At 41.4% G+C, this 27,500-nt stretch overlaps 1 protein-coding gene across 3 annotated transcripts in view; it reads left to right on the forward strand.

Annotated features, from left to right (window-relative positions):
- The window catches only part of LOC143291781 (uncharacterized), a 70,496-nt gene that overhangs the window by 20,880 nt on the left and 22,116 nt on the right, over positions 1 to 27,500 (forward strand). Inside the window, exons 9-17 of one of the 3 annotated variants that reach the window (XM_076601935.1) lie at positions 1 to 223; positions 1,189 to 1,470; positions 6,113 to 6,251; positions 6,291 to 6,401; positions 8,087 to 8,228; positions 13,287 to 13,420; positions 14,462 to 14,544; positions 21,899 to 22,000; positions 27,424 to 27,500. The exon at positions 1 to 223 is cut by the window's left edge and continues 42 nt beyond it; the exon at positions 27,424 to 27,500 is cut by the window's right edge and continues 102 nt beyond it. In XM_076601935.1, coding sequence (XP_076458050.1) covers positions 1 to 223; positions 1,189 to 1,470; positions 6,113 to 6,251; positions 6,291 to 6,401; positions 8,087 to 8,228; positions 13,287 to 13,420; positions 14,462 to 14,544; positions 21,899 to 22,000; positions 27,424 to 27,500 — 1,293 coding nt within the window. Of the gene's footprint in view, positions 224 to 1,188; positions 1,471 to 6,112; positions 6,402 to 8,086; positions 8,229 to 13,286; positions 13,421 to 14,461; positions 14,545 to 21,898; positions 22,001 to 27,423 lie in introns of all 3 variants that reach the window. The other 2 variants (XM_076601932.1, XM_076601934.1) reach the window with 2 other exon arrangements.

Here is a 27,500-nt window from a genome sequence, read left to right on the forward strand (position 1 = left end):
GGGCAGATACTTTGTGGCGTGGCGGGACTTTGTAAGCCAGGAGCAGGAGCGGCAGGAGTTGGTGCGTGCCCAGGAAACGACCCGCAGCAAGATGATGAACCTGCTGACAGCCGTGGCTGAAGGGGTGGGGCCCACAGAGGATGACCAGCGGACTGGGGGGGGCAAGGGGGAGGGCAGGAAGAGAGGAGACAGGGAGGGCGTAGGCCGTCGTCATGCTGAAGTGGTCAGTCGTCATTCTACATTCATGGGTAGTTGGGGGTGGTGGTGCTTGTGAGTTTGGTTGTGTGGGTGTGTGTGAGCATGTGTGTGTGTGTGTGTGTGTTTGTGTGTGTGTGTGTGTGTGTGTGTGTGTATGCACACATGTGTGTGTATGTGTGTGAGAAAGAGAGAGGAGAGGAAAGACGATGAGAATGTTGTTGATGGTCCTGACATCACCTTCACTGTCACATCACACTGTGTGTGTCAGTCTGACATACAGTGACATGCACACTTATCAGCAACGCAGACACGTCACACTGTGTGTGTCAGTCTGACATATAGTGACATGCACACTTATCAGCAATGCAGACACATCACACTGTGTGTGTCAGTCTGACATATAGTGACATGCACACTTATCAGCAACGCAGACACGTCACACTGTGTGTGTCAGTCTGACATATAGTGACATGCACACTTATCAGCAACGCAGACACGTCACACTGTGTGTGTCAGTCTGACATACAGTGACGTGCACACTTATCAGCAACGCAGACACATCACACTGTGTGTGTCAGTCTGACATATAGTGACGTGCACACTTATCAGCAACGCAGACACGTCACACTGTGTGTGTCAGTCTGACCTAAAGTGACGTGCACTGTGTGTCAGTCTGACAAGTGTGATGTGCACACTTATCAACAACACAAACATGTCACACTGTGTGTGTCAGTCTGACAAGTGTGATGTGCACACTTATCAACAACACAAACATGTCACACTGTGTGTGTAAGTCTAACATCTACACTGACCAGCAACACAGACACTTGATGTGTGCACATGATATTAGAGATTCACATAAGTCATTCAGATAGGATGACTTAGGCTATCATTGAAGTGTGCAATAAGTTTAAAATGATCTCTTCTTGTTTATACACATTTGAAATGTTAAAAATGTATCAGAAAAAAACAAACACCCTTCCCTCCCAGGCTGAGGATTGGAACCAGCCGGAACCACGCAGAGCGTGGGAAGGGGAGAGCACCCCTTCCTCCTGCCCCTCCTCCCGCCCCCCGTCTTCACTGAGCAGTGCCAGCACTAGTCAGTGTGGAGGTCAAGGTCAAGGTCAGAGGAGGCCCAGCCAGGGTTGGCAGATCACCCGCAGACACGCCCACATGAGTAAGGAGGAGTTGTCTGCCTTTATGCAGGGCGGGGATAGCCATCCAGACCTGGAGGTCGGCACTGAGGTGTCATCGGAACACTCTGATGTCAAGGTAAGGCATGACGTGTCATCATGACACTGATGTCATGGTGTGAGGTGTCATCTGAACACTCTGATGTCAAGGTAAGGCATGACGTATCATCAGATCACTGTCATGGTGTGAGGTGTCATCGGAACACTCTGATGTCAAGGTAAGGCATGACGTGTCATCAGATCACTGATGATATGGTGTGAGGTGTCATCGGAACACTCTGATGTCAAGGTAAGGCATGACATGTCATCAGATCACTGATGTCATGGTGTGAGGTGTCATCAGAACACTCTGATGTCAAGGTAAGGCATGACGTATCATCAGATCACTGTCATGGTGTGAAGTGTCATCGGAACACTCTGATGTCAAGGTAAGGCATGACATGTCATCAGATTACTATGTCATGGTGTGAGGTGTCATCAGAACACTCTGATGTCAAGGTAAGGAATGACATGTCATCATGACACTGATGTCATGGTGTGAGGTATCATCGGAATACTCTGATGTCAAGGTAAGGAATGATGTATCATCATAACACTGATGTCATGTCTTGAGGTGTCATCAGCTCACTGATATCATGTCTTGAGGTGTCATCATGACACTGATGTAATGGTGTGATGTGTCATCATGACACTGATGTCATGGTGTGAGGTGTCATCATGACACTGATGTCATGGTGTGAGGTGTCATCACGACACTGATGTCATGGTGTGAGGTGTCATCATGACACTGATGTCATGGTGTGAGGTGTCATCACGACACTGATGTCATGGTGTGAGGTGTCATCACGACACTGATGTCATGGTGTGAGGTGTCATCATGACACTGATGTCATGGTGTGAGGTGTCATCATGACACTGATGTCATGGTGTGATGTGTCATCATGACACTGATGTCATGGTGTGAGGTGTCATCATGACACTGATGTCATGGTGTGAGGTGTCATCACGACACTGATGTCATGGTGTGAGGTGTCATCACGACACTGATGTCATGGTGTGAGGTGTCATCATGACACTGGTGTCATGGTGTGATGTGTCATCGTGACACTGATGTCATGGTGTGAGGTGACATCAGATCACTGATGTCATGGTGTGAGGTGACATCAGATCAGAGATGTCATGTCTTCAGATGTCATCAGATCACTGATGTCATGTCTTGAGGTGTCACCAGATCACTGATGTCATGTCTTGAGGTGTCATCAGATCACTGATGTCATAGTGTGAGGTGACATGAGATCAGAGATGTCATGTCTTGAGGTGTCACTAGATCACTGATGTCATGGTGTGAGGTGTCACCAGATCACTGATGTCAAGGTGTGAGGTGTCACCAGATCACTGATGTCATGGTTTGAGGTGTCATCAGATCACTGATGTCATGTCTTGAGGTGTCACCAGATCACTGATGTCATAATGTGAGGTGACATGAGATCAGAGATGTCATGTCTTGAGGTGTCACCAGATCACTGATGTCATGGTTTGAGGTGTCATCAGATCACTGATGTCAAGGTGTGGGGTGACATCAGGACACTGATGTCATGGTGTGAGGTGTCATCAGATCACTGATGTCATGGTGTGATGGATCAAAAAGACACTAATGTCAAGGTGTTAGGTATCATCAGATCACTCATGTCAAGAGGAGTACAAATGTGAACATAATCTAGTTGAATAAATTCATGTACCTACATATGCACACCACTGTTGCATACTTAGACACATACATATTCAAAGGCTCACATTCATCATTCTAGACATGTACACATCCAGAGGCTTACATACATCATTCTAGGCACGTACACATCCAGAGGCTCACATTCATCATTCTAGACACGTACACATCCAGAGGCTCACATTCATCATTCTAGACACGTACACATCCAGAGGCTTACATTCATCATTCTAGACACGTACACATCCAGAGGCTTACATTCATCATTCTAGACACGTACACATCCAAAGGCTTACATACATCATTCTAGACATGTACACATCCAAAGGCTTACATACATCATTCTAGACATGTACACATCCAAAGGCTTACATACATCATTCTGGACAGATACACATCCAGAGGCTTACACGTGTCATTCTAGACACACCCAGAGGCTTACATGCATCATCCTGGACACATACACCCAAAGGCTTACGTATATCATCCTAGACTCATACACATTAAAGACTTACATGCATCATTCTTGGCACATGCACAAAGGTTTACACATCCCAAGGCTTTCATAACATCACTGTATACACACACATATCCAAAGGCCTATATGCATCATTCTAGACACTCACACATCCAAAGGCTTACATGTGTCATTCTGGACATATCCAAAGGTTTACGTTTATCATTCTGGATGCATACACATCCAAAGGCTTACATGCATCATTCTAGATACTCAATCAAAGGCTTACACATCCAAGGCTTCATACATCTGACATATCCTAAAGGCTTACATGCATATCTGGATGCAAACACATCCAAAGGCTTACATGCGTCATTCTAGACACTCAATCAAAGGCTTATGTGTGTCATTCTGGACACATACACATCCAAAAGCTTACATACATCATTCTGGACATATCCAAAGGCTTACATGTGTCATGCTGGACATACACACATCCAAAGGCTTACATGTGTCATGCTGGACATAAACACATCCAAAGGCTTACATGTGTCATGCTGGACATACACACATCCAAAGGCTTACATGTGTCATGCTGGACATACACACATCCAAAGGCTTACATGTGTCATGCTGGACATACACACATCCAAAGGCTTACATGTGTCATGCTGGACATACACACATCCAAAGGCTTACATGTGTCATGCTGGACATACACACATCCAAAGGCTTACATGTGTCATGCTGGACATACACACATCCAAAGGCTTACATGTGTCATGCTGGACATACACACATCCAAAGGCTTGCATGTCAGGTACGCCGGCACTTTGGGACCTTTGTTATGTAAAGTCATGTGATATGACCTGTAAATCCAAAGGCTTGCATGTCAGGTACGCCGGCACTTTGGGACCTTTGTTATGTAAAGTCATGTGATATGACCTGTAAAGTGAAGGTGTGTGCTGTGTGTTAGGATGCCAGCACTTTGAGACCTTTGTTATGTAAAGTCATGTGATATGACCTGTAAAGTGAAGGTGTGTGCTGTGTGTTAGGATGCCAGCACTTTGGGACCTTTGTTATGTAAAGTCATGTGATATGACCTGTAAAGTGAAGGTGTGTGCTGTGTGTTAGGATGCCAGCACTTTGAGACCTTTGTTATGTAAAGTCATGTGATATGACCTGTAAAGTGAAGGTGTGTGCTGTGTGTTAGGATGCCAGCACTTTGGGACCTTTGTTATGTAAAGTCATGTGATATGACCTGTAAAGTGAAGGTGTGTGCTGTGTGTTAGGATGCCAGCACTTTGAGACCTTTGTCATGTAAAGTCATGTGATATGACCTGTAAAGTGAAGGTGTGTGCTGTGTGTTAGGATGCCAGCACTTTGAGACCTTTGTTATGTAAAGTCATGTGATATGACCTGTAAAGTGAAGGTGTGTGCTGTGTGTTAGGATGCCAGCACTTTGAGACCTTTGTTATGTAAAGTCATGTGATATGACCTGTAAAGTGAAGGTGTGTGCTGTGTGTTAGGATGCCAGCACTTTGAGACCTTTGTTATGTAAAGTCATGTGATATGACCTGTAAAGTGAAGGTGTGTGCTGTGTGTTAGGATGCCAGCACTTTGAGACCTTTGTTATGTAAAGTCATGTGATATGACCTGTAAAGTGAAGGTGTGTGCTGTGTGTTAGGATGCCAGCACTTTGAGACCTTTGTTATGTAAAGTCATGTGATATGACCTGTAAAGTGAAGGTGTGTGCTGTGTGTTAGGATGCCAGCACTTTGGGACCTTTGTTATGTAAAGTCATGTGATATGACCTGTAAAGTGAAGGTGTGTGCTGTGTGTTAGGATGCCAGCACTTTGGGACCTTTGTTATGTAAAGTCATGTGATATGACCTGTAAAGTGAAGGTGTGTGCTGTGTGTTAGGATGCCAGCACTTTGAGACCTTTGTTATGTAAAGTCATGTGATATGACCTGTAAAGTGAAGGTGTGTGCTGTGTGTTAGGATGCCAGCACTTTGGGACCTTTGTTATGTAAAGTCATGTGATATGACCTGTAAAGTGAAGGTGTGTGCTGTGTGTTAGGATGCCAGCACTTTGGGACCTTTGTTATGTAAAGTCATGTGATATGACCTGTAAAGTGAAGGTGTGTGCTGTGTGTTAGGATGCCAGCACTTTGAGACCTTTGTCATGTAAAGTCATGTGATATGACCTGTAAAGTGAAGGTGTGTGCTGTGTGTTAGGATGCCAGCACTTTGAGACCTTTGTTATGTAAAGTCATGTGATATGACCTGTAAAGTGAAGGTGTGTGCTGTGTGTTAGGATGCCAGCACTTTGAGACCTTTGTTATGTAAAGTCATGTGATATGACCTGTAAAGTGAAGGTGTGTGCTGTGTGTTAGGATGCCAGCACTTTGAGACCTTTGTTATGTAAAGTCATGTCAGATAAGGTGTGTGTTGTCAGGTATGCCAGTGCTTAGGGACCTTTGTTCTGTAAAGGTGTGTGATGTGACCTTGTCAGGTAAGATGTGATGTGTGTCAGGTACGGCGGCGCTTTGGGACCCAGCCGTGGATGAAGCGTCACTACGTGGTCAACAACCTGGAGCACCGCTTCACGGCCCAACAGAAACTGCTGCATGAACAACAGGTGGCACTCAAGGAGCAGCAACGGATGATTGACGAACTGGTGTTCACACGGCAACAACACGATCACCAGAAACAACTGGTGTTCACACGGCAACAACACGATCACCAGAAACAACTGGTGTTCACACGGCAACAACACGATCACCAGAAACAACTGGTGCAGCTGGCATCGGCGCACACACAGAGTGGGTACTGCTTCATGTGGTAACATGGTCAGCCTTGCCCCATGGGAGGTTTGAACCCACCCAGTCATGGTGTGTGTATGACACACACTGTCATGACACATCAACATGCATTTCATGGTGTGACACACACTGTCATGACACATCAACATGAATTTCATGGTGTGACACACACTGTCATGACACATCAACATGAATTTCATGGTGTGACACACACTGTCATGACACATCAACATGAATTTCATGGTGTGACACACACTGTCATGACACATCAACACGAATTTAATGGTGTGACACACACTGTCATGACACATCAACATGAATTTCATGGTGTGAGACACACACTGTCATGACACAACATGAATTTCATGGTGTGACACACACACACTGGCATGACACATCAACATGCATTTCATGGTGTGACACACACTGTCTTTACACATCAACATGCATTTCATGGTGTGACACACACTGTCATGACACATCAACATGCATTTCATGGTGTGACACACACTGTCTTTACACATCAACATGCATTTCATGGTGTGACACACACTGTCTTTACACATCAACATGCATTCCATGGTGTGACACACACTGTCTTTACACATCAACATACATTTCAAAGTGTGACACACACTGACATAACACATCAACATGCATTTCAAAGTGTGACACACATTGTCTTTACACATCAACATGCATTTCATTGTGTGACACACACTGTCATAACACATCAACACATACTTCATGGTGTGACACACACTGTCATAACACATCAACACATACTTCATGGTGTGACACACACTGTCTTTACACATCAACATGCATTTCATGGTGTGACACACACTGTCATAACACATCAACACATACTTCATGGTGTGACACACACTGTCTTTACACATCAACATGCATTTCATGGTGTGACACACACTGTCATAACACATCAACACATACTTCATGGTGTGACACACACTGTCATAACACATCAACACATACTTCATGGTGTGACACACACTGTCATAACACATCAACACATACTTCATGGTGTGACACACACTGTCTTTACACATCAACATGCATTTCATGGTGTGACACACACTGTCTTTACACATCAACATACATTTCATGGTGTGACACACACTGACATAACACATCAACATGCATTTCATGGTGTGACACACACTGTCTTTATACATCAACATGCATTTCATGGTGTGACACACACTGACATAACACATCAACATGCATTTCATGGTGTGACACACACTGTCTTTACACATCAACATGCATTTCATGGTGTGACACACACTGACATAACACATCAACATGCATTTCATGGTGTGACACACACTGACATAACACATCAACACATACTTCATGGTGTGACACACACTGTCATAACACATCAACACATACTTCATGGTGTGACACACACTGTCATAACACATCAACACATACTTCATGGTGTGACACACACTGTCTTTACACATCAACATGCATTTCATGGTGTGACACACACTGTCGTAACACATCAACATGCATTTCATGGTGTGACACACACTGTCGTAACACATCGACACATATTTTATGGTATGTGACACACACTGATGTAACACATGGACAGTTGTGTCATGGTGTGTGACACACATTGACAGAACACATTAACGTGGTTGTCTTGGTGACAGGTGCTCCAGTCCCAGCAACTGAAGCAGTGCCTGATGGGAATGGCCACAAGCATGGAAAGAAAGGAGACAGCTGTGTACCTGGCAGAACCGTGTCCAACACATCCTCCAAAAAGATGGCTTCTGACGGTGGAGATACTCACAGGTGTGACATAGGTATCATGAGGAGATGCTTACAGGTGTGACAGATATTATGGGAAGATACTCACAGGTGTGACAGATATTTTGGGAAGATACTCACAAGTGTGACAGATATTATTGGAAGATACTCACAGGTGTGACAGATATTATGGGAAGATACAGGTGTGACATAGGTATCATGAGGAGATGCATACAGGTGTGGCAGAGATTATGGGAAGATACTCACAGGTGTGACATAGGTATCATGAGGATATACGTACATGTGTGACAGATGTTATGGGGAGATACTTACAGGTGTGACAGATGTTATTGGGAGATGCTCACAGGTGTGACATATATTATGGGGAGATACTCACAGGTGTGACATATGGGGAGATACAGGTGTGCCAGATGTTACTGGGAGATGCTCACAGGTGTGACAGGTATTGTGGGAAGATACAGATGTGACAGATATTATGGGGAGATACAGGTGTGACAGATATTATGGGGAAATGTTCACAGGTGTGACACAGGTATCACAAGGAGATGCTTACAGGTAAGACAGATGTTATGGGGAGATGCTCACAGGTGTGACAGATATTATGAGGAGATACAGGTGGGACATAGGTATTATGAGGAGATATTTACAGGTAGGACAGATATTATGGGGAGATACTTACAGGTGTGATGGATATTATGGGGAAATACAGGTGTGACAGATATTATGGGAAGATACTCACAGGTGTGACAGATATTATGGGGAGATGCTCACAGGTGTGACAGATATTATGGGATGATACTTACAGGTGTGACAGATATTATGGGAAGATACAGGTGTGACAGATATTATGGGATGATACTCACAGGTGTGACAGATATTTTGGGGAGATACTCACAGGTGTGACAGATATTATGGGATGATACTCACAGGTGTGACAGATATTATGGGGAGATGCTCACAGGTGTGACAGATATGGGAAGATACTCACAGGTGTGACAGGTATATGTGGTGAGGCATCAGGTATGTGGTCAGGTCAGGTGTGCAGTAAGATGTCAGTAGGTGTAGTCAGGTGTGTAGCACAGTGTCAGTACGTGTGTTCAGGACTGAGGTGTGTAGCACAGTGCCAATACATGTGTTCAGGACTGATATGTGTAGCACAGTGTCAGTACATGTGTTCAGGACTGAGGTGTGTAGCACAGTGTCAATACATGTGTGTGTTAAGGACTGAGGTGTGCAGCACAGTGTCAATACATGTGTTCAGGACTGAGGTGTGTAGCACAGTGTCAATACATGTGTGTGTTCAGGACTGAGGTGTGTAGCACAGTGTCAATACATGTGTTCAGGACTGATATGTGTAGCACAGTGTCAATACATGTGTTCAGGACTGAGGTGTGTAGCACAGTGTCAGTACATGTGTGTGTTCAGGACTGAGGTGTGTAGCACAGTGTCAATACATGTGTGTGTTCAGGACTGAGGTGTGTAGCACAGTGTCAATACATGTGTTCAGGACTGAGGTGTGTAGCACAGTGTCAATACATGTGTTCAGGACTGAGGTGTGTAGCACAGTGTCAATACATGTGTGTGTTCAGGACTGAGGTGTGTAGCACAGTGTCAGTACATGTGTGTTCAGGACTGAGGTGTGTAGCACAGTGTCAATACATGTGTGTGTTCAGGACTGAGGTGTGTAGCACAGTGTCAGTACATGTGTGTTCAGGACTGAGGTGTGTAGCACAGTGTCAATACATGTGTGTGTTCAGGACTGAGGTGTGTAGCACAGTGTCAATACATGTGTTCAGGACTGAGGTGTGTAGCACAGTGTCCGTACATGTGTGTGTTCAGGACTGAGGTGTGTAGCACAGTGTCAATACATGTGTTCAGGGCTGAGGTGTGCAGCACAGTGTCAGTACATGTGTGTGTTCAGGACTGAGGTGTGTAGCACAGTGTCAATACATGTGTGTGTTCAGGACTGAGGTGTGCAGCACAGTGTCAATACATGTGTGTGTTCAGGGCTGAGGTGTGTAGCACAGTGTCAATACCTGTGTTCAGGACTGAGGTGTGTAGCACAGTGTCAATACATGTGTTCAGGACTGAGGTGTGTAGTACAGTGTCAATACATGTGTGTGTTCAGGGCTGAGGTGTGTAGCACAGTGTCAATACATGTGTGTGATCAGGGCTGAGGTGTGTAGCACAGTGTCAATACATGTGTTCAGGACTGAGGTGTGCAGCACAGTGTCAATACATGTGTGTGTTCAGGACTCAGGTGTGTAGCACAGTGTCAATACATGTGTGTGTTCAGGACTGAGGTGTGTAGCACAGTGTCAATACATGTGTGTGTTCAGGACGGAGGTGTGTAGCACAGTGTCAATAGATGTGTGTGTTCAGGACTGAGGTGTGTAGTACAGTGTCAATACATGTGTGTGTTCAGGACTGAGGTGTGTAGCACAGTGTCAGTACATGTGTTCAGGACTGAGGTGTGTAGCACAGTGTCAGTACATGTGTTCAGGACTGAGGTGTGTAGTACAGTGTCAATACATGTGTGTGTTCAGGACTGAGGTGTGTAGCACAGTGTCAGTACATGTGTTCAGGACTGAGGTGTGTAGCACAGTGTCAATACATGTGTTCAGTACTGAGGTGTGTAGCACAGTGTCAATACATGTGTTCAGGACTGAGGTGTGTAGCACAGTGTCAATACATGTGTGTGTTCAGGACTGAGTGTGCAGCACAGTGTCATAGTGTCAGACTGAGGTGTGTAGACAGTGTCATAATGTGTTCAGGACTGAGGTGTGTAGCACAGTGTCAATACATGTGTTCAGGACTGAGGTGTGTAGCACAGTGTCAATACATGTGTGTGTTCAGGACTGAGGTGTGTAGCACAGTGTCATACATGTGTTCAGGACTGAGGTGTGTAGCACAGTGTCAATACATGTGTTCAGGACTGAGGTGTGTAGCACAGTGTCAATACATGTGTTCAGGACTGAGGTGTGTAGCACAGTGTCAATACATGTGTCAGGACTGAGTGTGAGCACAGTGTCAATACATGTGTTCAGGATGAGGGTGTAGCACAGTGTCAATACATGTGTTCAGGACTGAGGTGTGTGCAGCACAGTGTCAATACATGTGTGTTCAGGACTGAGGTGTGTAGCACAGTGTCAATACATGTGTTCAGGACTGAGGTGTGTAGCACAGTGTCAATACATGTGTTCAGGACTGAGGTGTGTAGCACAGTGTCAATACATGTGTGTTCAGGACTGAGGTGTGCAGCACAGTGTCAATACATGTGTGTGTTCAGGACTGAGGTGTGTAGCACAGTGTCAATACATGTGTTCAGGACTGAGGTGTGTAGCACAGTGTCAATACATGTGTTCAGGACTGAGGTGTGTAGCACAGTGTCAATACATGTGTTCAGGACTGAGGTGTGTAGCACAGTGTCAATACATGTGTGTTCAGGACTGAGGTGTGTAGCACAGTGTCAATACATGTGTGTGTTCAGGACTGAGGTGTGTAGCACAGTGTCAATACATGTGTTCAGGACTGAGGTGTGTAGCACAGTGTCAAAACATGTGTTCAGGACTGAGGTGTGTAGCACAGTGTCAATACATGTGTTCAGGACTGAGGTGTGTAGCACAGTGTCAATACATGTGTGTGTTCAGGACTGAGGTGTGTAGCACAGTGTCAATACATGTGTGTTCAGGACTGAGGTGTGTAGCACAGTGTCAATACATGTGTGTGTTCAGGACTGAGGTGTGAGCACAGTGTCAATACATGTGTGTTCAGGACTGAGGTGTGTAGCACAGTGTCAATACATGTGTGTTCAGGACTGAGGTGTGGTGCACAGTGTCAATACATGTGTTACTGTGTGTCAGAGTGTGCACTGTGTGTCAGGATGGGTGTAGCACAGTGTCAATACATTTGTGTAGGACTGAGGTGTGTAGCACAGTGTCAACATGTGTTCAGGCATAGAGAGGTGTGTAGCACAGTGTCAATACATGTGTGTGTTCAGGACTGAGGTGTGTAGCACAGTGTCAATACATGTGTTCAGGACTGAGGTGTGTAGCACAGTGTCAATACATGTGTGTGTTCAGGACTGAGGTGTGCAGCACAGTGTCAATACATGTGTGTGTTCAGGACTGAGGTGTGTAGCACAGTGTCAGTACATGTGTTCAGGACTGAGGTGTGTAGCACAGTGTCAATACATGTTTTCAGGACTGAGGTGTGTAGCACAGTGTCAATACATGTGTTCAGGACTGAGGTGTGTAACACAGTGTCAATACATGTGTGTGTTCAGGACTGAGGTGTGTAGCACAGTGTCAATACATGTGTATGTTCAGGACTGAGGTGTGTAGCACAGTGCCAATACATGTGTTCAGGACTGAGGTGTGTAGCACAGTGTCAGTACATGTGTTCAGGACTGAGGTGTGTAGCACAGTGTCAATACATGTGCGTGTTCAGGACTGAGGTGTGTAGCACAGTGTCAATACATGTGTGTGTTCAGGACTGAGGTGTGTAGCACAGTGTCAATACATGTGTGTGTTCAGGACTGAGGTGTGTAGCACAGTGTCAATACATGTGTGTGTTCAGGACTGAGGTGTGTAGCACAGTGTCAATACATGTGTGTGTTCAGGACTGAGGTGTGTAGCACAGTGTCAATACATGTGTTCAGGACTGAGGTGTGCAGCACAGTGTCAATACATGTGTGTGTTCAGGACTGAGGTGTGTAGCACAGTGTCAATACATGTGTTCAGGACTGAGGTGTGTAGCACAGTGTCAATACATGTGTGTGTTCAGGGCTGAGGTGTGTAGCACAGTGTCAATACATGTGTGTGTTCAGGACTGAGGTGTGTAGCACAGTGTCAATACATGTGTTCAGGACTGAGGTGGACTGAGGTGTGTAGCACAGTGTCAGTACATGTGTTCAGGACTGAGGTGTGTAGCACAGTGTCAATACATGTGTGTGTTCAGGACTGAGGTGTGTAGCACAGTGTCAAAACATGTGTTCAGGACTGAGGTGTGTAGCACAGTGTCAAAACATGTGTGTGTTCAGGACTGAGGTGTGTAGCACAGTGTCAATACATGTGTGTTCAGGACTGAGGTGTGTAGCACAGTGTCAGTACATGTGTTCAGGACTGAGGTGTGCAGCACAGTGTCCACACCATGTGGCAGTGAAGTCACTGCACCATCCTCTGCCAGCAACACCAAGTACCTCCGTGTGCTCAAAAGTTAGTGTGTGTGTGTGTGTGTGTTGTGTCTGTGTCTCTTTGTGCGTGTGTGTGTGTGTGTGTGTGTGTGTGTTTGATATGCAGATATTGAAGTCAGACATTTAGAAATGTGTGATATACAGATAAAGAAATGTATGACATGTAGAAATGTGTGATATACAGATAAAGAAATGTGTGACATGTAGAAATCTGTGATGTACAGATAAGGAAATGTGTAATGTGCAGTTGAAGAAATGAATGACATGTAGAAATATGTGATATACAGATAAAGAAATGTGTGACTTGTAGAAATGTGTGATGTACAGATAAAGTAATGTGTGACATGTAGAAATGTGTGATGTACAGATAAAGAAATGTATGACATGTAGAAATGTGTGATGTACAGATAAAGAAATGTGTGACATGTAGAAATGTGTAATGTGCAGATAAAGAAATGTATGACATGTAGAAATGTGTAATGTGCAGATAAAGAAATGTATGACCTGTAGAAATATGTGATGTGCAGATAAAGAAATGTATGACATGTAGAAGTGTGTAATGTACAGATAAAGAAATGTATGACATGTAGAAATGTGTAATGTGCAGATAAAGAAATGTATGACATGTAGAAATGTGTAATGTGCAGATAAAGGAATGTGTGACATGTAGTAATATGTGATGTGCAGATAAAGAAATGTATGACATGTAGAAATGTGTGATGTACAGACATGTAGAAACATGTGATATACAGATATGGAAATGTTTGACATGTAGAAATGTATGATGTACAGATAAAGAAATGTGTAATGTACAGACAAAGAAATGTGTAACATGTAGAAATGTGTGATGTACAGATAATGAAATGTGTGATGTACAGATAATGAAATGTGTGATGTACAGATATGGAAATGTATGACATGTAGAAATGTATGATGTACAGATAAAGAAATGTGTAATGTACAAAGAAATGTGTGACATGTAGAAATGTGTGATGTACAGATAATGAAATGTGTGATGTACAGATAAAGAAATGTGTGACATGTAGAAATGTGTGATGTACAGACATGGAAGAGAGAGCAGCAGAAAGGGCACGTCTGAAGGCAGAGAGAGAAGAGAAACGACGGAAAGCAGAAGAGGAAAGATTGGTAAGATGTATTGTATTGTATTGTATTGTATTGTACAGGCAGAACAGTCAGAGCCTGTAGTGTAGTGTAGAGTAATGTTGTTTAGTTTAGTATTGTGTTGTATAGTGTAGCGTAGTGCTGTGCAGTGTGGCGTAGTGTAGTGTAGTGCTGTGCAATGCAGTGTAGTGTAGTGTGGTAATGTGCAGTGTTGTGCTGTGTGGTGTAGTGTAGTGTAATGAAGGGAAGTGCTGTGCTGTGCTGTGCAGTGTAGTGTAGCGTAGTGTTGTGTAGTGTTGTGTTCAGGCAGAAATTAGTTCCTTGTAGTATAGTATTTAGTGTAGTGTAGTGTTTAGTGTGTAATGTGGAATAGTGTAGTGTTCAGGCAGAACAGTTAGTTCCTTGTAGTGTAGTGTTTAGTGTAGTGTAGTGTTTAGTGTGTTGTGTAGTGTAATGTAATGTTCAGGCAGGACAGCTAGTTCCTTGTAGTGTAGTGTTTAGTGTAGGGTAGTGTTTAGTGTGTTGTGTAATGTTCAGGCAGGACAGTTAGTTCCTTGTAGTTTAGTGTAGTGTAGTGTAGAGTTTAGTGTGTTGTGTATTGTAATGTTCAGGCAGGACAGTTAGTTCCTTGTAGTGTAGTGTTTAGTGTAGTGTTTAGTGTGTAGTGTAATGTAATGTTCAGGCAGAACAGTTGGTTCTTTGTAGTGTAGTGTTTAGTATAGTGTAGTGTTTAGTGTGTTGTGTAGTGTAATGTTCAGGCAGGACAGCTAGTTCCTTGTAGTGTTTAGTGTAGTGTAGTGTGTAGTGTAGTGTAATGTAATGTTCAGCAGAACAGTTAGTTCCTTGTAGTGTACTGTTTAGTGTAATGTAGTGTTTAGTATAGTGTAGTGTTTAGTACAGTGTAGTGTAGTGTAATGTTCAGGCAGGACAGTTAGTTCCTTGTAGTGTAGTGTAGTGTTTAGTACAGTGTAGTGTAGTGTAATGTTCAGGCAGGACAGTTAGTTCCTTGTAGTGTAGTGTTTAGTGTAGTGTGTAGTGTAGTGTAGTGTAGTGTTTAGTGTAGTGTGTAGTTTAGTGTGTTGTGTAGTGTAGTGTCCAGGCAGGACAGTTAGTTCCTTGTAATATAGTGTAGTGTAGTGTTTAGTGTAGTGTAGTGTAATGTTCAGGTAGAACAGTTAGTTCCTTGTAGTGTAGTGTTTAGTGTAGTGTGTAATGTAATGTAATGTTCAGGCAGGACAGTTAGTTCCTTGTAGTGTAATGTTTAGTGTAGTGTAGTGTTTAGTGTAGTGTAGTGTTCAGGCAGGACAGTTCCTTGTATTGTGGTGTTTAGTATAATGTAGTGTTTGTTGTGTAGTGTTGTGTAATGTTCAGGTAGAACAGTTAGTTCCTTGTAGTGTAGTGTAATGTTTAGTGTGTAGTGTAGTGTAGTGTAATGTAATGTTCAGGCATGACAGTTAGTTCCTTGTAGTGTAGTGTTTAGTGTGTAGTGTAGTGTAATGTTCAGGCAGGACAGTTAGTTCCTTGTAGTGTAGTCTTCATGTAGTGTTTGTTTTGTTCCTGTTGAAGTCTTCATGTAGTGTGCATGTTTTGTTCCTATTGAAGTCTTCATGTAGTGTGCATGTTTTGTTCCTATTGAAGTCTTCATGTCGTGTTTGTTTTGTTCCTGTTGAAGTCTTCATGTAGTGTGCATGTTTTGTTCCTATTGAAGTCTTCATGTAGTGTGCATGTTTTGTTCCTATTGAAGTCTTCATGTCGTGTTTGTTTTGTTCCTATTGAAGTCTTCATGTAGTGTTTGTTTTGTTCCTGTTGAAGTCTTCATGTCGTGTGCATGTTTTGTTTCTATTGAAGTCTTCATGTCGTGTGCATGTTTTGTTCCTGTTGAAGTCTTCATGTCGTGTTTGTTTTGTTCCTATTGAAGTCTTCATGTAGTGTTTGTTTGTTCCTGTTGAAGTCTTCATGTCGTGTGCATGTTTTGTTCCTGTTGAAGTCTTCATGTAGTGTTTGTTTTGTTCCTGTTGAAGTCTTCATGTCGTGTTTGTTTTGTTCCTGTTGAAGTCTTCATGTCGTGTGCATGTTTTGTTCCTATTGAAGTCTTCATGTCGTGTGCATGTTTTGTTCCTATTGAAGTCTTCATGTAGTGTTTGTTTGTTCCTGTTGAAGTCTTCATGTAGTGTTTGTTTTGTTCCTGTTGAAGTCTTCATGTCGTGTGCATGTTTTGTTCCTATTGAAGTCTTCATGTAGTGTGCATGTTTTGTTCCTATTGAAGTCTTCATGTAGTGTTTGTTTTGTTCCTATTGAAGTCTTCATGTAGTGTACATGTTTTGTTCCTATTGAAGTCTTCATGTCGTGTTTGTTTTGTTTCTATTGAAGTCTTCATGTAGTGTTTGTTTGTTCCTGTTGAAGTCTTCATGTAGTGTGCATGTTTTGTTCCTGTTGAAGTCTTCATGTAGTGTTTGTTTTGTTCCTATTGAAGTCTTCATGTAGTGTGCATGTTTTGTTCCTATTGAAGTCTTCATGTAGTGTTTGTTTTGTTCCTGTTGAAGTCTTCATGTAGTGTGCATGTTTTGTTCCTATTGAAGTCTTCATGTAGTGTGCATGTTTTGTTCCTATTGAAGTCTTCATGTAGTGTGCATGTTTTGTTCCTATTGAAGTCTTCATGTAGTGTGCATGTTTTGTTCCTGTTGAAGTCTTCATGTTGTGTTTGTTTTGTTCCTATTGAAGTCTTCATGTAGTGTGCATGTTTTGTTTCTATTGAAGTCTTCATGTAGTGTTTGTTTTGTTCCTATTGAAGTCTTCATGTCGTGTGCATGTTTTGTTCCTATTGAAGTCTTCATGTGGTGTTTGTTTTGTTCCTATTGAAGTCTTCATGTAGTGTTTGTTTGTTCGTGTTGAAGTCTTCATGTAGTGTGCATGTTTTGTTCCTATTGAAGTCTTCATGTAGTGTTTGTTTTGTTCCTATTGAAGTCTTCATGTAGTGTTTATTTTGTTCCTATTGAAGTCTTCATGTCGTGTGCATGTTTTGTTCCTGTTGAAGTCTTCATGTAGTGTTTGTTTTGTTCCTATTGAAGTCTTCATGTAGTGTTTGTTTTGTTCCTATTGAAGTCTTCATGTAGTGTTTGTTTTGTTCCTATTGAAGTCTTCATGTCGTGTGCATGTTTTGTTCCTATTGAAGTCTTCATGTAGTGTTTGTTTTGTTCCTATTGAAGTCTTCATGTAGTGTTTGTTTTGTTCCTATTGAAGTCTTCATGTCGTGTGCATGTTTTGTTCCTCTTGAAGTCTTCATGCAGTGTTTGTTTTGTTCCTGACGAAGTCTTCATGTAGTGTGCATGTTTTGTTCCTGTTGAAGTCTTCATGTCGTGTTTGTTTTGTTCCTGTTGAAGTCTTCATGTAGTGTGCATGTTTTGTTCCTATTGAAGTCTTCATGTCGTGTGCATGTTTTGTTCCTATTGAAGTCTTCATGTAGTGTTTGTTTTGTTCCTGTTGAAGTCTTCATGTCGTGTGCATGTTTTGTTCCTATTGAAGTCTTCATGTCGTGTTTGTTTTGTTCCTATTGAAGTCTTCATGTCGTGTGCATGTTTTGTTCCTGTTGAAGTCTTCATGTAGTGTTTGTTTTGTTCCTGATGAAGTCTTCATGTCGTGTGCCTGTTTTGTTCCTATTGAAGTCTTCATGTAGTGTTTGTTTTGTTCCTGATGAAGTCTTCATGTCGTGTTTGTTTTGTTCCTATTGAAGTCTTCATGTCGTGTGCATGTTTTGTTCCTGTTGAAGTCTTCATGTAGTGTTTGTTTTGTTCCTGATGAAGTCTTCATGTCGTGTGCCTGTTTTGTTCCTATTGAAGTCTTCATGTAGTGTTTGTTTTGTTCCTATTGAAGTCTTCATGTAGTGTTTGTTTTGTTCCTGTTGAAGTCTTCATGTAGTGTGCCTGTTTTGTTCCTATTGAAGTCTTCATGCAGTGTACATGTTTTGTTCCTATTGAAGTCTTCATGTAGTGTTTGTTTTGTTCCTATTGAAGTCTTCATGTAGTGTTTGTTTTGTTCCTGTTGAAGTCTTCATGTAGTGTGCCTGTTTTGTTCCTATTGAAGTCTTCATGCAGTGTACACGTTTTGTTCCTGTTGAAGTCTTCATGTAGTGTGCCTGTTTTGTTCCTATTGAAGTCTTCATGTAGTGTTTGTTTTGTTCCTATTGAAGTCTTCATGTAGTGTTTGTTTTGTTCCTGATGAAGTCTTCTTGTAGTGTTTGTTTTGTTCCTGATGAAGTCTTCATGTAGTGTGCCTATTTTGTTCCTATTGAAGTCTTCATGTCGTGTGCATGTTTTGTTCCTATTGAAGTCTTCATGTCGTGTGCATGTTTTGTTCCTCTTGAAGTCTTCATGCAGTGTTTGTTTTGTTCCTGACGAAGTCTTCATGTAGTGTGCATGTTTTGTTCCTGTTGAAGTCTTCATGTAGTGTTTGTTTTGTTCCTATTGAAGTCTTCATGTAGTGTGCCTGTTTTGTTCCTATTGAAGTCTTCATGTCGTGTGCATGTTTTGTTCCTATTGAAGTCTTCATGTAGTGTTTGTTTTGTTCCTGTTGAAGTCTTCATGTCGTGTGCATGTTTTGTTCCTATTGAAGTCTTCATGTCGTGTTTGTTTTGTTCCTATTGAAGTCTTCATGTCGTGTGCATGTTTTGTTCCTGTTGAAGTCTTCATGTAGTGTTTGTTTTGTTCCTGATGAAGTCTTCATGTCGTGTGCCTGTTTTCCTATTGAAGTCTTCATGTAGTGTTTGTTTTGTTCCTGATGAAGTCTTCATGTCGTGTTTGTTTTTTTCTTATTGAAGTCTTCATGTCGTGTGCATGTTTTGTTCCTGTTGAAGTCTTCATGTAGTGTTTGTTTTGTTCCTGATGAAGTCTTCATGTCGTGTGCCTGTTTTGTTCCTATTGAAGTCTTCATGTAGTGTTTGTTTTGTTCCTATTGAAGTCTTCATGTAGTGTTTGTTTTGTTCCTGTTGAAGTCTTCATGCAGTGTACATGTTTTGTTCCTATTGAAGTCTTCATGCAGTGTACATGTTTTGTTCCTATTGAAGTCTTCATGTAGTGTTTGTTTTGTTCCTATTGAAGTCTTCATGTAGTGTTTGTTTTGTTCCTGTTGAAGTCTTCATGTAGTGTGCCTGTTTTGTTCCTATTGAAGTCTTCATGCAGTGTACACGTTTTGTTCCTATTGAAGTCTTCATGTAGTGTTTGTTTTGTTCCTATTGAAGTCTTCATGTAGTGTTTGTTTTGTTCCTATTGAAGTCTTCATGTAGTGTTTGTTTTGTTCCTGATGAAGTCTTCATGTAGTGTGCCTGTTTTGTTCCTATTGAAGTCTTCATGTCGTGTGCATGTTTTGTTCCTATTGAAGTCTTCATGTAGTGTTTGTTTTGTTCCTATTGAAGTCTTCATGTCGTGTGCATGTTTTGTTCCTATTGAAGTCTTCATGTAGTGTTTGTTTGTTCCTGTTGAAGTCTTCATGTAGTGTGCATGTTTTGTTCCTGTTGAAGTCTTCATGCAGTGTACATGTTTTGTTCCTATTGAAGTCTTCATGTAGTGTTTGTTTTGTTCCTATTGAAGTCTTCATGTAGTGTTTGTTTTGTTCCTATTGAAGTCTTCATGCAGTGTGCATGTTTTGTTCCTATTGAAGTCTTCATGTAGTGTTTGTTTTGTTCCTATTGAAGTCTTCATGTAGTGTTTGTTTTGTTCCTATTGAAGTCTTCATGTGGTGTGCATGTTTTGTTCCTGTTGAAGTCTTCATGTAGTGTTTGTTTTGTTCCTATTGAAGTCTTCATGCAGTGTACATGTTTTGTTCCTGTTGAAGTCTTCATGTGGTGTGCATGTTTTGTTCCTGTTGAAGTCTTCATGTAGTGCATGTTTTGTTCCTGTTGAAGTCTTCATGTAGTGTTTGTTTTGTTCCTATTGAAGTCTTCATGCAGTGTACATGTTTTGTTCCTGTTGAAGTCTTCATGTAGTGTACATGTTTTGTTCCTGTTGAAGTCTTCATGTAGTGTTTGTTTGTTCCTGTTGAAGTCTTCATGTCGTGTGCATGTTTTGTTCCTATTGAAGTCTTCATGCAGTGTACATGTTTTGTTCCTGTTGAAGTCTTCATGCAGTGTACATGTTTCTTTCCTATTGAAGTCTTCATGTAGTGTTTGTTTTGTTCCTATTGAAGTCTTCATGTAGTGTTTGTTTTGTTCCTATTGAAGTCTTCATGTCGTGTTTGTTTTGTTCCTGTTGAAGTCTTCATGTAGTGTTTGTTTTGTTCCTATTGAAGTCTTCATGTCGTGTTTGTTTTGTTCCTGTTGAAGTCTTCATGTAGTGTTTGTTTTGTTCCTATTGAAGTCTTCATGTAGTGTTTGTTTTGTTCCTATTGAAGTCTTCATGTAGTGTTTGTTTTGTTCCTATTGAAGTCTTCATGTAGTGTTTGTTTTGTTCCTATTGAAGTCTTCATGTCGTGTGCATGTTTTGTTCCTATTGAAGTCTTCATGTCATGTTTGTTTTGTTCCTGTTGAAGTCTTCATGCAGTGTACATGTTTTGTTCCTATTGAAGTCTTCATGTCGTGTGCATGTTTTGTTCCTATTGAAGTCTTCATGTAGTGTTTGTTTTGTTCCTATTGAAGTCTTCATGTCGTGTGCATGTTTTGTTCCTGATGAAGTCTTCATGTCATGTGCATGTTTTGTTCCTGTTGAAGTCTTCATGTAGTGTGCATGTTTTGTTCCTATTGAAGTCTTCATGTCGTGTGCATGTTTTGTTCCTGTTGAAGTCTTCATGTAGTGTGCATGTTTTGTTCCTATTGAAGTCTTCATGTAGTGTGCATGTTTTGTTCCTATTGAAGTCTTCATGTCGTGTGCATGTTTTGTTCCTATTGAAGTCTTCATGTAGTGTGCATGTTTTGTTCCTATTGAAGTCTTCATGTAGTGTGCATGTTTGTGGGTGTTTACTCTGTGTGTGCGTGCATCTGTGTGTGTGTGTGTGCTAGAATGTGTGTGTGTGTGTGTGTGTGTGTGTGTGTGTGTGTGTGCATCTGTAGGGCATATTTTGTGCTGTTTTGGTGTGATTGTTCATGTTTTCAATTTGTAGTATTGTCTTTGATTTTTTTCTCTTGTTTATTTTTTCTTCTTTATCCTTATGTGCTGTTGTACATAATGTTTCATGTTATGTGCTGAGAGCTATTGTGTGCTGTATGAGTACATTCTTCTTCTTCTTGTTAGTAGTAGTAGTATCATTATCATCATCATTATCATTACTGAATCATCATCATCATGATCATCATCATTATTAGTAGTAGTAGTAGTAGTAGTAGTATCATCATCATCGTCATCATTATTATTATTATTATTATTATCCTCATTATTATTACTGTTATCCACAGGAGCAGCTGAAGGCCGAAGAAGAACAGCTGAAGAAACAAGCAGAGGAGGAGAAACAGGCCCGGGTGCAGGCGTACCGACAGAAGAAACGACTGGAAAAACAGGTAATTTTTAACAGTAAATGTGACTGTTGCTGTTTGGTAATGACTGGAGAATCAGGTAAATGCAACTTGTTGCTGGGAAATGACAGGAGAAATAGGTAAATGTGACTGTTGTTGTTGGAGAAACAGGTAAATTTATACAGGTGAATGTGATTGTTGTTGCTGGGTGTGTTAGAGAAATGACAGGAGAAATAGGTAAATGTGACTGTTGTTGTTGGAGAAACAGGTAAATTTATACAGGTGAATGTGATTGTTGTTGCTGGGTGTGTTAGAGAAATGACAGGAGAAATAGGTAAATGTGACTGTTGTTGTTGGGTGTGTTAGAGAAATGACAGGAGAAATAGGTAAATGTGACTGTTGTTGTTGGAGAAACAGGTAAATTTATACAGGTGAATGTTATTGTTGTTGCTGGGTGTGTTCGAGAAATGACAGGAGAAATAGGTAAATGTGACTGTTGTTGTTGGAGAAACAGGTAAATTTATACAGGTGAATGTTATTGTTGTTGCTGGGTGTGTTAGAGAAATGACAGGAGAAATAGGTAAATGTGACTGTTGTTGTTGGGTGTGTTAGAGAAATGACAGGAGAAACAGGTAAATGTGACTGTTGTTGCTGGAGAAACAGGTAAATTTGACTGTTGTTGTTGTTGGAGAAACAGGTAAATTTATATAGGTGAATGTGATTGTTGTTGCTGGGTGTGTTAGAGAAATGACAGGAGAAACAGGTAAATGTGACTGTTGTTGTTGGAGAAACAGGTAAATTTATACAGGTGAATGTGATTGTTGTTGCTGGGTGTGTTAGAGAAATGACAGGAGAAACAGGTAAATGTGACTGTTGTTGCTGGAGAAACAGGTAAATTTGACTGTTGTTGTTTTTGGAGAAACAGGTAAATTTATACAGGTAAATGTGATTGTTGTTGTTGGGTGTGTTAGAGAAACAACTGGAGAAACAGGTAAATGTGACTGTTGTTGTTGGGTGTGTTAGAGAAACAACTGGAGAAACAGGTAAATGTGACTTGTTGCTAGAGAAACAGGTAAATTTATACAGGTGAATGTGATTGTTGTTGCTGGGTGTGTTAGAGAAATGACAGGAGAAATAGGTAAATGTGACTGTTGTTGCTGGAGAAACAGGTAAATTTATACAGGTGAATGTGATTGTTGTTGCTGGGTGTGTTAGAGAAATGACAGGAGAAATAGGTAAATGTGACTGTTGTTTTTGGAGAAACAGGTAAATTTATACAGTTGAATGTGATTGTTGTTGCTGGGTGTGTTAGAGAAATGACTGGAGAAATAGGTAAATGTGACTGTTGTTGCTGGAGAAACAGGTAAATTTATACAGTTGAATGTGATTGTTGTTGCTGGGTGTGTTAGAGAAATGACTGGAGAAATAGGTAAATGTGACTGTTGTTGCTGGAGAAACAGGTAAATTTATACAGTTGAATGTGATTGTTGTTGCTGGGTGTGTTAGAGAAATGACTGGAGAAACAGGTAAATGTGACTGTTGTTGCTGGAGAAACAGGTAAATTTATATAGGTGAATGTGATTGTTGTTGCTGGGTGTGTTAGAGAAATGACAGGAGAAATAGGTAAATGTGACTGTTGTTGCTGGAGAAACAGGTAAATTTATACAGTTGAATGTGATTGTTGTTGCTGGATATGTTGGAGAAATGACTGGAGAAACAGGTAATATGACGTGTTGTAGCTGGGTGTGTTAAAGAAACGACTGGAGAGACAGGTAAATGTGAGTGTTGTTGCTGGAGAAACAGGTAAATGTGAGTGTTGTTGTTGGAGAAACAGGAAAATGTGAGTGTTGTTGTTGGAGAAACAGGAAAATGTGAGTGTTGTTGTTGGAGAAACAGGTAAATGTGAGTGTTGTTGTTGGAGAAACAGGAAAATGTGAGTGTTGTTGTTGGAGAAACAGGTAAATGTGAGTGTTGTTGTTGGAGAAACAGGTAAATGTGAGTGTTGTTGCTGGATGTGTTATAGAAACAATTGTTCACTGTTCATTCCAGACAGACTGTGTGTACTTTGTGTCTGTAGTTTAACAGCTGTCCATCTTCATTCCAGAGAGATAGACTGTGTGTACTTTGTGTCTGTAGTTTAACAGCTGTCCATCTTCATTCCAGAGAGATAGACTGTGTGTACTTTGTGTCTGTAGTTTAACAGCTGTCCATCTTCATTCCAGACAGACTGTGTGTACTTTGTGTCTGTAGTTTAACAGCTGTCCATCTTCATTCCAGACAGATTGTGTGTACTTTGTGTCTGTAGTTTAACAGCTGTCCATCTTCATTCCAGACAGACTGTGTGTACTTTGTGTCTGTAGTTTAACAGCTGTCCATCTTCATTCCAGACAGACTGTGTGTACTTTGTGTCTGTAGTTTAACAGCTGTTCACTGTTCATTCCAGATAGACTGTGTGTATTTTGTGTCTGTAGTTTAACAGCTGTCCATCTTCATTCCAGAGAGATAGACTGTGTGTACTTTGTGTCTGTAGTTTAACAGCTGTCCATCTTCATTCCAGAGAGATAGACTGTGTGTACTTTGTGTTTGTAGTTAAACAGCTGTTCATCTTCATTCCAGACAGACTGTGTGTACTTTGTGTCTGTAGTTTAACAGCTGTTCATCTTCATTCCGGACAGACTGTGTGTACTTTGTGTCTGTAGTTTAACAGCTGTCCATCTTCATTCCAGACAGACTGTGTGTACTTTGTGTCTGTAGTTTAACAGCTGTCCATCTTCATTCCAGACAGACTGTGTGTACTTTGTGTCTGTAGTTTAACAGCTGTCCATCTTCATTCCAGACAGATTGTGTGTACTTTGTGTCTGTAGTTTAACAGCTGTTCATCTTCATTCCAGACAGACTGTGTGTACTTTGTGTCTGTAGTTTAACAGCTGTTCATCTTCATTCCAGAGAGATAGACTGTGTGTACTTTGTGTCTGTAGTTTAACAGCTGTCCATCTTCATTCCAGACAGACTGTGTGTACTTTGTGTCTGTAGTTTAACAGCTGTTCATCTTCATTCCAGACAGACTGTGTGTACTTTGTGTCTGTAGTTTAACAGCTGTCCATCTTCATTCCAGACAGACTGTGTGTACTTTGTGTCTGTAGTTTAACAGCTGTTCACTGTTCATTCCAGACAGACTGTGTGTACTTTGTGTCTGTAGTTTAACAGCTGTCCATCTTCATTCCAGAGATAGACTGTGTGTACTTTGTGTCTGTAGTTTAACAGCTGTCCATCTTCATTCCAGAGAGATAGACTGTGTGTACTTTGTGTCTGTAGTTTAACAGCTGTCCATCTTCATTCCAGACAGACTGTGTGTACTTTGTGTCTGTAGTTTAACAGCTGTCCATCTTCATTCCAGACAGACTGTGTGTACTTTGTGTCTGTAGTTTAACAGCTGTCCATCTTCATTCCAGACAGACTGTGTGTACTTTGTGTCTGTAGTTTAACAGCTGTCCATCTTCATTCCAGACAGACTGTGTGTACTTTGTGTCTGTAGTTTAACAGCTGTCCATCTTCATTCCAGACAGACTGTGTGTACTTTGTGTCTGTAGTTTAACAGCTGTTCACTGTTCATTCCAGATAGACTGTGTGTATTTTGTGTCTGTAGTTTAACAGCTGTCCATCTTCATTCCAGAGAGATAGACTGTGTGTACTTTGTGTCTGTAGTTTAACAGCTGTCCATCTTCATTCCAGAGAGATAGACTGTGTGTACTTTGTGTTTGTAGTTTAACAGCTGTTCATCTTCATTCCAGACAGACTGTGTGTACTTTGTGTCTGTAGTTTAACAGCTGTTCATCTTCATTCCGGACAGACTGTGTGTACTTTGTGTCTGTAGTTTAACAGCTGTCCATCTTCATTCCAGACAGACTGTGTGTACTTTGTGTCTGTAGTTTAACAGCTGTCCATCTTCATTCCAGACAGACTGTGTGTACTTTGTGTCTGTAGTTTAACAGCTGTCCATCTTCATTCCAGACAGATTGTGTGTACTTTGTGTCTGTAGTTTAACAGCTGTTCATCTTCATTCCAGACAGACTGTGTGTACTTTGTGTTTGTAGTTTAACAGCTGTTCATCTTCATTCCAGACAGACTGTGTGTACTTTGTGTCTGTAGTTTAACAGCTGTTCATCTTCATTCCAGACAGACTGTGTGTACTTTGTGTTTGTAGTTTAACAGCTGTTCATCTTCATTCCAGACAGACTGTGTGTACTTTGTGTCTGTAGTTTAACAGCTGTCCATCTTCATTCCAGACAGACTGTGTGTACTTTGTGTCTGTAGTTTAACAGCTGTTCATCTTCATTCCAGACAGACTGTGTGTACTTTGTGTCTGTAGTTTAACAGCTGTTCATCTTCATTCCAGACAGACTGTGTGTACTTTGTGTTTGTAGTTTAACAGCTGTCCATCTTCATTCCAGACAGACTGTGTGTACTTTGTGTCTGTAGTTTAACAGCTGTCCATCTTCATTCCAGAGAGATAGACTGTGTGTACTTTGTGTCTGTAGTTTAACAGCTGTTCACTGTTCATTCCAGATAGACTGTGTGTATTTTGTGTCTGTAGTTTAACAGCTGTCCATCTTCATTCCAGACAGACTGTGTGTACTTTGTGTTTGTAGTTTAACAGCTGTCCATCTTCATTCCAGACAGACTGTGTGTACTTTGTGTCTGTAGTTTAACAGCTGTTCACTGTTCATTCCAGATAGACTGTGTGTATTTTGTGTCTGTAGTTTAACAGCTGTCCATCTTCATTCCAGAGAGATAGACTGTGTGTACTTTGTGTCTGTAGTTTAACAGCTGTCCATCTTCATTCCAGAGAGATAGACTGTGTGTACTTTGTGTTTGTAGTTTAACAGCTGTTCATCTTCATTCCAGACAGACTGTGTGTACTTTGTGTCTGTAGTTTAACAGCTGTTCATCTTCATTCCAGACAGACTGTGTGTACTTTGTGTCTGTAGTTTAACAGCTGTTCATCTTCATTCCAGACAGACTGTGTGTACTTTGTGTCTGTAGTTTAACAGCTGTCCATCTTCATTCCAGACAGACTGTGTGTACTTTGTGTCTGTAGTTTAACAGCTGTCCATCTTCATTCCAGAGAGATAGACTGTGTGTACTTTGTGTCTGTAGTTTAACAGCTGTTCATCTTCATTCCAGAGAGATAGACTGTGTGTACTTTGTGTCTGTAGTTTAACAGCTGTTCATCTTCATTCCAGAGAGATAGACTGTGTGTACTTTGTGTCTGTAGTTTAACAGCTGTCCATCTTCATTCCAGACAGACTGTGTGTACTTTGTGTCTGTAGTTTAACAGCTGTCCATCTTCATTCCAGACAGACTGTGTGTACTTTGTGTCTGTAGTTTAACAGCTGTCCATCTTCATTCCAGACAGACTGTGTGTACTTTGTGTCTGTAGTTTAACAGCTGTTCACTGTTCTTTCCAGAGAGAACAAGAGAAACAGAGAGAGCTGGAACGTGAAAGGGAGCTAATCAATAAAGCAGATGACCACTACCAGAAGGC

Source organism: Babylonia areolata, chromosome 17 (genome assembly GCF_041734735.1).
Source record: "Babylonia areolata isolate BAREFJ2019XMU chromosome 17, ASM4173473v1, whole genome shotgun sequence".
Classification (NCBI taxonomy): Eukaryota; Metazoa; Mollusca; class Gastropoda; order Neogastropoda; family Buccinidae; genus Babylonia; species Babylonia areolata.